Raw genomic sequence first — 14,132 nt, 5'->3', positions numbered from 1 at the left:
ATGGCAAGCTTTGCACTGGCACCCAGGTGACCTCCCTGGTCCCATTGGGTGACACTAAGCAGAGCCAAGTGTACTCCAAACCATCAAGAGACCACGCTGGAGGTTGCAGCACTGATCTTCCTAGAACCAGGCTGTTGCCATCTCTTCTCCTTTCCAAAAGCATTTTGGCTGGATGGTCTCACTTTACTATTCAAGTTCAACACCACACAGAAACCTACTCAAGCCAAATGCTGTGATTCTTCACCGGTTGAAGGCACATTTGCATTTGGGCTTTTGCACTTCCCTTTATGACAAGTAAAAGGCATCATAAGTCTAGGAGGGAGAGGGCCCATTTTAAAGGCCTAAAGGCTAGAGCCGAGAGCAGAGCGCTGTGCAATCGCCCGAGACTGTATTCATTTCCATTTTTAGAAATGCATTTTAAAATACATTTCTTTCCTACAGTGCCTATGCACACGCATATAGACATGCAGAAAAAAATAGCACTCATTTCCACCTCAAACCTGTTCCATGTGCCAGCTCAATTTTAAGTACCCCTACCTGAAAAGGGTCAGTGTAGGCAAAACATACGGAACACAGTGATGTGACCCCAATGTGTCTCATGCCAGGTTTCCCACGAAGGGGTAGGTGTGTGAGAAACAAGCAAGGATTCATTCCACAGCTGAAAGCCCAAAGGTGCCCTGCAACTGGGCTGCCTGCAGCTGGGAGGAATAGAGCAGGATGATGAGGAAGGGGAAAAATACAACACAAAGAAAGGAGAGAGTAGATACAATAGGTTATGCATTTGTTCAGGTATAATCTAGCTAAAATTTGTTCTATTTTGCCTGCACACATAGAAGCAGAGATACGTAATACGATAACAAAAAAAATAAAACTCAGGCAAGCAATTCCAATGTGAAAGGAGACTGCACACTGCAACAAAACAGGAGTAATTGGAAGCATTTAGCAGGAAAAAATAACACAGAGGACGAGATAAAGATGCAACACAATAACAAGTGAGCCTTCTCCAGCAACACGAGGATGCTTGGAGAGATTTCTGTTAGAAGCTTTCAGCTACAACCTGAATAGTACCCACAAAAAGGTATTGTAAAAAGCACATGGAAGAAGCAGCCCATGCAATTCATTGCCAGATTGTCTACAGCTAAAGCCAAGATTAAAAATAAAAAGAGAGAGGGAGGGAGGGAGGGAGACTGGCTCTGTGAGCGGGTCTTAGTGCCTTCCTCCTGCAGCAGGGTCACAGCTGGCAGGGCCGGATGCCCCAGCCAAGCAGCTCCTGCTATCTGCACTGCTTCCCCAGGGCAAAGCCAGCACAGAGCTGGAACAGCACTGTTTCTAGGATGCAGGGTTGGAAATGAATCCCGTTCAGGATCATTACCAGGCAAAGCAGAAATATAAGCCTTTGTTCCTAACTCCCGTTATCTGAGGAGCTCAAAGCACTTTACAATTATTTAGCTTAGACTTTGTGAAAGGCTTGTACGGCTTGTACGCTATTATCCCTAATTTCACCAGCTGGAAAGCAGGGAGGGAGATAGAGAGGGATGCGCCCTGGGAGAAGCTGCAAGCTGGTGGCATGGTACAAGGCAGGACCTGATGGCCAAAGCCTCCCAGTCCCACACTGCTCCAGAAACTGGGTGCTGTGCTTTGCTGCTGCCATTGCCCAGGCTGTGTCCATAGGAAGGTAAATACATTTACCCATGCTCCTCCCTCTCTTGTTATCAAGAACTCCTTCTCCATACACAGGAACAGAAAGAAAAAGCAGAGCAGTGTACATCAAATGTTTTTTCTTTTTTCTGAGACTACTACAGGGAAATGTAGTCATGGGAAGGAGGATGGTAAGAACAAAATACCCTGTGTATGGCTGCACAGGACCACCTAGGAGAAGGTATTTGAATTTGTTTTTAATTTTATTTTTTCTTATGCCAGCTAAAGGGGAATTTGAAAGCGAAGGACATTTTACTCCTCTGGGGAACTAATTAGTGCAACAAGCAAAGCCTGAACAAGCAAAGATGAATATAACTCACAGAGCAGGAATTTCAACAGTAACCAACCCTAGAACTTACGTTGGTTAATTGACTGCTTGGCCAAATAAAACATACACATGCTTCACAGAGGTAGCAAAGCCACTGAGATGGCCTCAGATTTCCCAGACTCTGAGACTAGGATCTTCAGATTTCACCTTCATACAAAGTAAAGCAACAGAGAAAAACTCCTGCAAACTCTTAAAAGAAATAAGAAACATATGAAACACAAGAAATAGGCCAGAAAAAAAAACACACCCTCCCAGAGCACCTGGTGCCTAATATTGTTTCCCACTGCCCCACAGCCAAGTGATGCACCATAGCACAACACAGGGTGGAAGGTCTGCAGTCCAACCTCCTGCCCAAGCAGTGTCAGCTATAAAGTCAGACCCAGTTGCTCACTTGATCCTTGTCAGGTGATGAAAACTCCTAGAGAGGTGATGCTGTGCCACCTCTGAGGGTAGTCTGAACATCTTGTTTCCGTTTTTATCTCCTGGCTCATTCTTGCACTATGCACAGCTGGTCAAGTGTCTGGTCTCAGTCTTCCCCAAGATGTAACCTGCTGGCATGTATGACACTTTCCCCTGCCCCTCAGGGGGAGAAGTAAGAAAAAGCAGCATAGAAATAAGCACCTACTCAAACCAGTAGATCCTTGTCTGCAGGATTGTTGTCTTTCACTTTGACACCTCCCTTCAGGGAAGCCACCTTCAGCCCAGTTAACAACTGGAAACGTGCACAGCCAGCAAAGTCCATGAGACCTGTGTGAGCAGAGGTGCCTACTCTCATGGTGAGTGACCCCAGGCCACCAAGGCAGCTGCTGCTCTCTGCAGCACAGCAAAGCTGGGTGAAGGCATTCTCCCTCAGCCCTGCACAGACAGATCATGTATGGCAGCACTTGACAAAGAAGAGAAGCTGCTGGCAACAAGCAGCAGCAGCTGTTACAGGCAATAAAAGTTCACTTCATTCTTTTTGACTCTTCCGTCCGTGGAGAGCTGAAGGGGACAAGTTCTCAAGATCTTTGGTTGCGAGTTTAACCAAAGAGAACAACCCTCTTCTCTCAAAAGCCTGTCTGAGATGCACTTGGCTCCTTCTTTTCCAACAGTGAGTGTTTGGCCTGTATAAATCTTTCTCCTACCTCCAGCTTGTGATGCTGAATGCCAGGACAAGAGGCAATAGGCCCAAACTTGGACACAGGAGGTGCCAACTGAACATCAGGAAGTGCTGAACCGTGCAGGTGACAGAGCTCTGGCACAGGTTACCTATGTACGTCATGGGATCTCCCTCCTTGTGATTTTCCAAAGCAGACTGGATGTGGTCTTGGACAGCCTGCTCTGGGGTGACCCCTGCTTGAGCAGGGGCTGAAGCAGGTGGCCTCCAGAGATGCTTTCCCATGCTGACCACTCTGGAATTCTGTGAAAGCCCAGCACATGCTAATCCTCTCTGCCATCAGAGTACAGGAAGGACAGTGACCATCCCTGCAGGCACCAGCCAGCTCCTGCTCACTGCTGAGGCCAAGTGCTGCTTGGCTCTCAAGTCTGCCCCAATTACTCTTCCTTGTTTCACAGAACCTTGGAGGTTGCTATGCGTCTCCCTGTCCTGAACCCTTTTTCTTTTTGCTTTAACTTATTAAGGATTGATGCTGCACAGCTGCTTCTCCGAAAATACAGAGTTCAAGGGCTGCCACCTCTTCAAGTGCTTTGAAAGGCTTTCTCCCGCTCTGTCGCTACCTGTTAAAGGAAAACCTCAAAGCTTGATTTCCTCCCTCAAATCAGTTACTTTCTGAAGAAGAGCTCAACGTTTTTTGGAACATAGATTAAAAAAAAAACCCACCAAGATAAAAGTCTGAAATTTCTGAAGAGGTGAGACCTAGGCCTCTTGGCTGTTATCTAAGTCAGCGTACAGGCACACAAACAACCCACTGCAGATACAGAGTGGAGTACAAATTTGCAGTGACTCACACACTCTGAAGTAACTGCCATGTGCTCACTTCCACCCCTCAGCAACACACAAGTTTATTTACCCATCAACAGAAGATGAGAAGCACGGGCCAGAATCTCAGACTGCACGGCACTCCTGCTGCTTCACCCAAATTACTGCACAGAAACACCTCATCAGCCACTGTGGGAAGAACTTGACACTAAATGCCAAGTTAAGGCTCTCTCTTCAGTCAAGATACCATAACCTAAACAAAGATAGGCTGCTCTCCATGTTTGTCTCTCTGTCCTCCAACTGCAGACACTGCCTCAACACATACCTTAGGCAATATACATGGCATTAGATGAGTGGGACTACGCTTCTATATAAAGAAAAACCACCTTCCCCACCCCCCACAAATAGCTTCAGCAATTTCATATTGGCCTTGGAGAACTGAACTCTATCAGTTCTACTCAGAAGGCAAACAATGGAGCTGCAGACTTTGTACATGGGCTTAATCCTTTCTCATAAATCAATCACAAGGACACGATTCCACAACATCCTGCAGAGTTGCACCTGTTTGTTTTTTTTTATTCGGTTGGTTTTGCTGCCTCACTCGGCACCTGTAATTCATCTAAGATGTGTTGGGAGGAAGAATGCAGGACATCTCCCATCCTGGCCATAACCTCTTCTTCCTAACAGTGCTGTTCAGGAGGAGAAGTGAGGCAACAAGATATATAGAGATACTCATTTTTGAAGCAATTGAAGTGAACTGAAGGCTGATTAAAAACATTAAGCCTTGGTATACATTCCCCTACAGCACAAGGCCTGTGAACCACATTACTGGCCTGATTCCCAGCTTAGGTGAGATCAGTGTTTGTGATGCGTGCCTAAATTCAGATCAGTGGAGATTGCAGTCCCTAAAAGTGCCTGGGGATAACTGTTTGCTCCAGGCCACCGAAGAATCATTAAGGCTGGAAAAGACCACTAAGATCCTCAAGTCCAACCATCAATCCATCACCACCATGCCTGCTGCACCATGTCCCAGTGCTACACCTACCCTCTTCTGATGTCACATCAGAAAAGCAGCACTAGACTCTAGCCAATTTCCACAATGAATAAAGGAACCTCATGATGAGACACCAAAAGTGAGAGAGGGACAACTAGCCATGTTTGCTGTCCATAAGGTGCATTGAGCTGTACTTTGAAGCCCAACTAGCTACCAGTTCTGTTTTTCAGCAATTTCAGAAGCCCCTGATACTGTTCAGAAGGCAGGAGCAAAGATACATTCTGGCCACTGCTGCAAGCAGAGATGTGCTAGTACTGAAAGCAGACCATGTGTGAGCCTGTACTGCTGCCTCATCCAGCCCCAGCAAGCTCCCCCATCACAGGTCTATATGCCTTGGTGAAAAGGGAGAAGACTCTTCCCTCAGCTCTTCCTTCAAGCCACAGGGCAAACCAACTCAAAGATCCCAGTGCAGTGAGCCTAAAACCATCCATTTCACACGTAAACAGAGAGAATAGAGATGCTAACAAACCTATCTCCCTCCAGGCTTTTTTGCTGCCAAAAAAGAGCCACTCAATCTAATGAGTCAATTAAAAATTCATAACTGTATGAAAGAAAAAAAAAAAGTTTGGTTCTGTTTCTGAGAAAATGAGAACAATAACTCTCATATGTAGCATTCACGTAGCTCTTCTTGACTAGAGCCTGTAGCAATGACGCCAGCTTGAAAAGCCACCACCTGTAGCTGCTGACCCTTGCGTGCAGGCCCTCTCACATAGACTCACTGTCAGAAAACAGGGCTTCAGGGGCACCTCACAATGGCTCCCAGCACTGCTTTCAGGCGTGCTGCACCAGCAAACTGTTTCTTTATACGGGACGGGGTGGCACACGTGGTCCTGGAGCACAATGGAGACACAGCTGTACCTACAGCTGAGCTGCAAAAGGTGCCAGAGGGAGAAAGGCTGAGGGTAGCAGCACAGGCTGGAGCTGTTCCTATTACCCTACCCTCTGTGAGGGCCTGCCCTTCACAAGGCATCATACGACCCCTACAATTCTGTGATTCTGTGAGGGCACACAAGAATTCAGTTCCTGTCAGTTTCGTTAAATCCCAGAAAACACCTACACAAATACACACTCAAAATGCAAGTGACCCAAAGTTACTTCTGAAGTGGATTTTTGGAAATGAATTAAGCTAAAGCAAATTAGGGCCACACGTTCTGAGCGTGAGCATCCACAAATGGGCATAATGCGATTTAACTAATCCACTAGAAGTTACTTTAGATCAATTTCCTTGACTGAAGGAATCCCTGACACATTTAAGCCCTGAAGCTAATGTCCTCAAAGCACGGCATCCATGGATGCCTTCGGTGCTGAGACCCAAGTTTCATGTGCCCTGTGTACCAGCAGTAACACTGGGACAGAGCACAACCATCTCACCCAGAAAGTCCAGGGCTGGTCATCAAGGAAGCTGCTGAGCAACAAGTAAGACTTGAAAGGTACCAGCTCCTGAGCATTAGGGACACAAAGACAGCACCAGACACATTGGCTATGCTCACCTACATCCCCTGCCCACTGCACTCCTTAGGGCTTACAGTTGGATCGTTTTCTTTACTTCTTAACCCTGCTGATTCCCTATCATCATCAGTATCCTGCAGGTTCAAGTCCCATTCCCTGACCTGAGAAAACACCAAACAGTAATGTTCAGAGCCTGAGAACTCATTCTCTCTTGAGCACTGGGATGCGAAGTAGTGGCTGTTGGGCTATGGGACAGCAGACTGTGCCACAGAACTACAGATGAGCACATCTCCCTATCTGCAGAGGGAAACCTGTCTGTATCTGTACAGGCTTGAGACCCATACACACCCTTGTGTCACTGTGTACAGAACAGCACATCATCCCTGGCAGCTTGGCCATCACCTTGACAACACCAGTAAGAAAATGGGAAATCAGCCACCCCCACAGAGCAAGCTGCCCTTTGGGACTCACCTGTCAGGTTTGTCTTGGCACTGTAGCTCCCAAAGTACCTCTCATCAGTGTTGGGCGTGTGGCACTCGTACACTCCAGCATCTCGGTCCTGCAGCTCCGTGATGTGCAGCAGTACCGCATCCCCCTGCACCCGCTCCACGTAGATCTCCTGGGCGCGCACCCGCTGGGTGTAGATGGCGTAGGGAAAGGAGGGGTCGGCGGTGCTGACGATCTGCACCTCCCGTTCCGAGGCTGAAGGCAGGTAGATGGACCACTGGAAGGTCTGCTCTGATGGGCCCTGGTAGCCGCTCACCTTGCACCACAGTGTGATGTGTGAGCCCTCTGTGCGGTAGAGGGGTCCCTCCTGCACCGCCACGTGCCGCTGAGCAAATGCCATGCCTGTGGGAGGAGAGCAGAGCAGAGCAGCATTACTTCCCACATTCTCAGCACCACTCTGTCCCCTCCATCACACAGCTATCGTTTTTGTTTCACCGTGCTCTGACCCTCCTTGGGTTTCAAGCCACAAGCCCCCTCCTCCCTCAGTAAGCCTTGCAGTTGCTCCAGCTGGTACAAAATCCCATTGTTTTCCCCTCACATCCAGCTCGCCTACATTCTCCAGCCTCTTAGTCACACTCGTGAAGGTGCACCAGGATACACCACACCACCATTCTGCCATTTCAGGTCTATTCAAAAGGAGTGTATTTGGTACACAACAAAAACAAAGTTAATAGAGGGAACGGGCACATTACATTCTAAGGCTCACCACCCCCAGCTGCTGGAAATCAAGACCCAGTATTGCACGCTGTACACATGCAAAGTCATACAGCTCTGAACAAAGACAGGGCAGCAATTTGCTGTATTTTTACACACATTATGGATGGCTGGCCCTTGGGCTCATGGCACATTACCAGCACAGCCCTCCAGGGGCCAGATAAATTACAGCAATCTATCTTGTTTGTTGCTACATCAAAAGCTGGAGGTCTGGAGACCACGGTGGGTGTTCATCGGTTATTGAGTTACCAGCAGCATGTGCACATGGTGAGGCCAATCACCCTGGCTTCTGTGACTACTTGCTTGCCATCATAAAACAGCAATAAGCCGATTTAAAGCAGGTCCTGCATAATCACATTTGCAAATTTCATCCTCCCCATGTTTGTGCGCACACATGGTGATATTTTTGTTTCCCCTCTAATGTCTGACAACGTTCAAGACCAGGGAAGAGTTTCATCCTTCCAAAACTTGCAACTTGCAAGCAAAAGCATCAGAGGATTACCAGCTCCACCAGAGGATTACCAGCTCCATCTCGCCCTCTGGCCATCAGTGTCCAGGCAAAGTTTTTCTTGACAGACACCTTGGATGGGAGCCAGGAGAGATGGTTCTTACCAGCTTAAAGCAAATGGTGAAAAATGGGTTCAGCACGTCCATCAAGCCATGCAGCTGAACAGATGGAGTGCAATTCAAACTATTAACTTGCGCTCAGCTAACTGCTGCTCCAAATTACGTTTCTTTTTACTCTTCATGAAATAATGTGATTTCAAGAGATGGATGTATGGGGAAATCTAGCACATTTGAACAAACAGCGAGAGGAACTGCAAAGGCAAGCACTCCCCACTTCGCTCTCCATCCAATCTCTTCATCCCGATGACAGATGCCACCAGAGACAACTAACATCTATGGTGCAACCAGACCCTCCTCTCTCCCTGCAAAAGCCGAAAGACAAAGCAAACACTGCTGCCTTTGAAGTGAAGAACTGTTTTTAAAGCAGGAAGGGCAAGATCTTTATTGCATACAAAGGTAGCTTGGAATACACATTTGGTAGGCACGTCTTAGCCTTACTGTAGCGTTCAGACAACCTGCTTGCAAGAACAATTAAAATTACACCACCACGCAAACATGCAGCAGCAGGAACTAACAGTTGCAAAACCAACACTCATTTGGTTATTTCTTTGTTTCTAAGCAGATGACTGTTGTACAGTTGGTTTTATCTAGGAACACTTTGAGGTCTTCTCCCACCAACCCACCGCAAAACAATGATCCATCAGGGACCGACCCTTGCTCACAGGCAAAACAACCTCAGACATACACAGTGTGGATCTCCACGTCCTAGTGTGTGCAGACGGGATCCTATGAGCTACATGGCCAGCAGTAAGGTGGCCTTCTTCCTTCTCTTGCCAGTGGCTTTTGGGAACTGGCAGAAAACACTTCTTGAACGAACTATGTAACTGAGAAAGGGAAGGAGAAAAACAATCAGCTTGAGACAGGCACCCACCACGATAAGGGCTCTCCCCAAATGGTTAACTACTTGTGTGGTGAAGTATGCTTGGCAGTTTTCAAGCTCTGGGAATTGCTGTATTCAGGCATGCACAGCATCAAATAGCATTCCTTAGTGAGCAAGCGTTTTGATTAGCAAAAATAAGATGCCGAATATCCCATTTTAAACTCTCATCTTGTCCTCTTGAAGCGAGAGAAGAGCTCACTGAAGGAAGAGCTCTGCTCTCCACACCTCTCCTTGGAAGCCTAGGAGACGATTAAGGTTGGCATTTGGCTGGTACTTCACCGGCACAGCTGGCTTTTAATTGCAAATCCAATATAATTTACTGACAATGCAAGGGCTGATACGGGAGTGGTAGCGAGCCAAGAGCAACTTTAAAATTAATAAGAAGTGATATGTTCATGAGTCTGCTTCCCCACCCCTCCTCCCCCCAAAAGAAGTCAGCAAATACTGCATGCTTTAGAGGAAGCACTCCCTGATTCTTATCCCTTCCAGATAAGGGCTGACTCATGGGCCTTTTGAGCTAAGAGCAAGCAAAGCAACAGCCGGGCAGCCCCTCACACTTACGGTGTCATTCCTCTCCCCCAGGCCCCACTTTGGAGGAAGGAAGGTGCAAGGGGAGAGGAGGTCTTATAAGATTCAACAATAAAGCTCTGTATCACACTGCAAGGGGATGGGCAGATGCTCATTCCCAGCACCTCCCATACACTCAGCAGGCTCCAGTCTGCAGTTTCATGCTGAGCAGCTTGGAAAGGCAAGCAAAGAGGGATAGCTTCTCAGCAGTATGGCAGGGGAGAAACGTAATGTCTCAAAGCCAAGACTTCAGTGCTTCTCTGCTCAATCAACAGGCCAGAAAGGAGTGTTGAGTATCCCTGTCAGCTAGACATTTCACCCAGAAGAGCTATAATTCAGTCTTCTCAGAATCAACACCCTCCCACTAATGTCAACTGGCTACAGCCAGTTAGCTTTTCCACACAGACACGCTGAGCTCCGGTGTTCAGGCAGAAGGGGTCCCATCCGGTGCATGATCTGGAACACTATGATGATGCCACCTTTCAGAAAGGGACACTTATTCTTTGGAAAGGAGGTGGACCTTCAGTTTTGTTTTACACAAACAGGTGTGCAAACTTGTATCTGGTAACACTGACACAAGGCTTATCACAAAGGGTAAGTTGCTACAGTGTGAGGACAGAAACCCTACCACATCATCGACACACCAATAAAAATTAGGCAAGAATCATAGACTCATGAAGGCTGAAAAAGACCACTAAGGTCATCTAGTCTAACCACCACCACCATGCTCACTAAGCCATATCCCTCAGTGCCACATCCACAATGATGTATCAGAAGCTTCCTGCACAAACACTCCCCCCACCACTGAACACATCTGCACCCCACCATAGCAAGATGCATCAAGGTATCTTTAGAAAGCAATAGTCACTGCCAGCATAACTTTAAAAGAGAAACTCAGGAGTATTATCCTGGGCTTCTATTCACTAGAGAGCAATTAAAAAAATCTTCCTATTTTCCATATCTTCCAGTAATGCAGGGCTGACAGCTCTGAACACCAAATGGATTACACAGCTTGAGGGGTCTTTCCTACTCCCGCAGCTTTGCAGCAGTTTTCCTTCTCTTGGAGGCTCTAAAGCAGTATTTGTCAATAATTGAACTGCATGCTAATAATCCTAAATTCTCCTTAAAAAATTACTTTGTGCTGTTGACTACAGTTAGCAGACAGCAAACATTCCCAAAGAGATCCCTCTTCCTCCTCTCATTGCTGCCTGCATAAATACACAGAGCGCATCTGTGGCTTGTTTTGTTGTTCCTATTGTTTATTCAATTTACGGGTTAAGAGTTTCAGAAGAGAGCAACAAGGACAATGAGCAGTAGAGAACGGTCTCTATGTAAGAAATTATGGGGTAGTTAAGGCCTTGGAAAATGATAACCTCCGAGAAGATCTGACAGAGGTCTGTACAGCTGCATGTGTCATGGAGAGGATGGTCAAGAAGTGACCACTTATCATCTCTTCCTGTTTAAAAACCAAGAGCTGTCAATCAAGATCGATCAGGTCCAGTTTCACAACAAAGGAGGCAATTCTTGCAACCGCACACTACTGAACTGGGGACTTTCATGTTGAAGAATACTCAGCCACCTCAATTCTGAACACGGCAAACTGAACTGAATCGAATAATCAGACATCCACAAAACCCCGTTTCCTTTCACAAAGGCTTTTCCAAGCTCACAGTTGTGTGGCCATTGACAGCACTTCCCCAAGTGGCCATCTTAATTTTCATTGACTGAAGACTAATGTAATCTCTACGGGTGACCCCACTACAACAGGCAGCACCAAAACAGGGCCAATCTTCTAGCAATGCACACCTGCTATTCTGTGAAGTCTCCTGTTAACATGCACAAATAAAAATTAGGTTTGAGCTTAATTTTTGCATAAATGAGTCACAGCAGGGAGAATCTCTGTACGCAGCAACCTGCTGCCAGATGGAAAAAACAATGCTATCAGAAGAAAACATGCAGCATACCCCTCTATTCCCTCCTCCCAACACCATTATTGCTGCAAAGCCTCATTCTGGGAAAACACAGTATTTTGCTTGATGTATTTCTTCTCATGCCAGGACGCTTCACTGTACCAATGGACTGGATGGAACCACCTACAGTACAAGCCCATTCCTGCCTTCTACCCTCTTGTTTTGATGTACAAATCATGGTACCGAGGGGGCCTGATTCTGTCTCCTCCTCCTCCACTCTTGCCACCATCCCACCACTCGGACTGTCCCTCCTGAACCGACCCAGAAGCTAATCATTCCTCGTTCAAATTCCTCCCACTGCTGAGCCAACCGAGGATGGCTAAGTGGGGAGGTCAGCCAGGAACAATTTATACAATAATTGGGATGGAAATATCACAATCAGTAGGGAAATATCAAAGCGCAGGGAAACGAGACAGGAGCAGCCAACTAAGCCCTTTGTTCTTCCAACACAACTGCTTTCACTCATCTCTGCTTGCTGCTGCCTTTCACATCCACTCAGTTCCACAGCAGATGTTTACTGTCTTTAGAGAAAAATGTTTTCAATAAATATGAAAGGGGTGACATTTCTTTTAATCACCACAGATTGTTCTGGCCTGTGACTAGCTTTCCAAGTTCTGACTGCAAAAGAGGTCTTGTACCTCTGTTATAATTATGCAGCCAGTCAAACATCCAAGCCCCTCACCAAGATCAGAGCCATTTTTCATCCTTTGGTTCCTCTCAGATCTGGTCCTTATATTGACAGACGACTCCTTCCTTTCCACAGTACGGAATTGGTATTCTGCAGCTGCACAGTGTTAAATGTGATCTGCCCTTGGGATTTTTTAAGCAAACCTCATATTATATGAATGTCACACTCTTCTAACTGCTCCTTCTCTGTGCCTACAATTAGAGATGTTAAGATGCACCACTTTTAAACACTGTCTTAGAATGGCATGTTCTTAAGCCACGTACCATCTCTATTGCTACCACTTGTACGGTTCTTTAAGTGCTCGAAAGAAGAAGGAAATCATTCATAGTATTGGACAGCTCATGATACCTATCATGATACCATGTCCTGTTGGTAAGGATTCATAATGGTCAACTAAACTGCCAAGGTCTCCAATCTCTGCAGCACATCCACGACCTACTATAGCTTAACTGTCTTCCTGCTGAGAAGATTTCCTTGTATTCTGAAATCCTTTTATTCCCCAAAGAACACATCAGTTTTGACTAATCCTAGAAGATGGCCAAGCACTCAAGTAGCACTATAGGCATGTTTTGCAGCATGGGTTCCACCCTAAGAGCTGGGCCTACTTAATCAAGCTTTTCTTTTCTTCCAAGGTCAGAACAGGACTACCCCAGCTCTTGGATCAGCATGTTCTCCATATACCGTTCCATCATTACCCTTATCACGATGGGAAAAATACGCAAGCAGAAGCTCTCTAGCAGATTATATTTATATTGGGAATATGCAGGCAGGAAGTGTTGATTTGCCCACGCATTACTTAAGACACAAGGAGCTGTGCAAATTTTATCCTTCCAAGTGTTCTTTTCCTCCAACACACTGAATACATGCCCTGGTGACTTTTATCACTACTTGTTCAGGGTCTGGCTAAGCACTACTGTACTGACACAGCAGCACTTGTAGAGGCCTGGCCAGAAAATCCAAGGTATCACCTACTTTCATATTTCACAAAGAAAGGTAGCTATGGTTTCATTACTGCCTTCCCAGCCTGAGCTTTGAAGCCATAACCACAGGTGCTCAATATAAGATTAAGAGTAGACCCACACAAAAAAGAGAAGTCTCCCAAGATTGATAGGTGTGTTTTTTCTTCTGTTCTTTCAGGCTCTCAAAACACATGTAAGGGCACACCATTTATTCCAGTGGCTCTTGCAGTACTCCCAGACCTCTAATAGATTCAGTATTGCCGTGTCACCACTAAAGCATCAACACACATCTCAGGCTGCTGAACTCTTAGATGGTCTGTGCTCCCAACCTATCCAGAGGGGGGCAAGAAATGATATGTTAGAGCAACAAGGCTAGCAACAAAGCCAGGCAGGAAATTTCTGACATAGTTCATTATGCCCTGCAGCCTCTGAATTTCTTTTTATTATCCTTCTTTAATCTTCAGGTCCTGCATGTTCAATAGCCAGGGTCAGTTCTGGGATTGCCAAACACTATTCCCAGTGCAGTCACTCAGACAATAAGAAACTTCGTTTCGTTTCACAGTCAATAACATTTTAGTGTCACTTTTTGCATTTTCCTGCATGCTCTGCAATCCCTCCCGATACTCAACAACAGAATGCCCTTATTATTGCTGTAACTCACTTCATAACATCCCATGTGCTTTAAACGTCCTCCTAGGAGAGAAGAGTCGAGTCCCAACTCTCACCTTCACAACATCCTTGCCAGAAGGAAATGCTTTTTACTACCTAGCCTT

At 46.3% G+C, this 14,132-nt stretch overlaps 1 protein-coding gene across 3 annotated transcripts in view; it reads right to left on the bottom strand.

Annotated features, from left to right (window-relative positions):
• The window catches only part of IGSF3 (immunoglobulin superfamily member 3), a 72,327-nt gene that overhangs the window by 44,947 nt on the left and 13,248 nt on the right, over window positions 1–14,132 (bottom strand). For all 3 annotated transcript variants that reach the window (XM_015879543.1, XM_015879561.1, XM_015879553.2), the window contains exon 2: window positions 6,919–7,296. In XM_015879543.1, coding sequence (XP_015735029.1) covers window positions 6,919–7,296 — 378 coding nt within the window. The remainder of the gene's footprint in view (window positions 1–6,918; window positions 7,297–14,132) is intronic.

This window comes from Coturnix japonica, chromosome 1, assembly GCF_001577835.2.
Source record: "Coturnix japonica isolate 7356 chromosome 1, Coturnix japonica 2.1, whole genome shotgun sequence".
Classification (NCBI taxonomy): Eukaryota; Metazoa; Chordata; class Aves; order Galliformes; family Phasianidae; genus Coturnix; species Coturnix japonica.
This window is presented reverse-complemented; position numbering and strand designations above follow the sequence as displayed.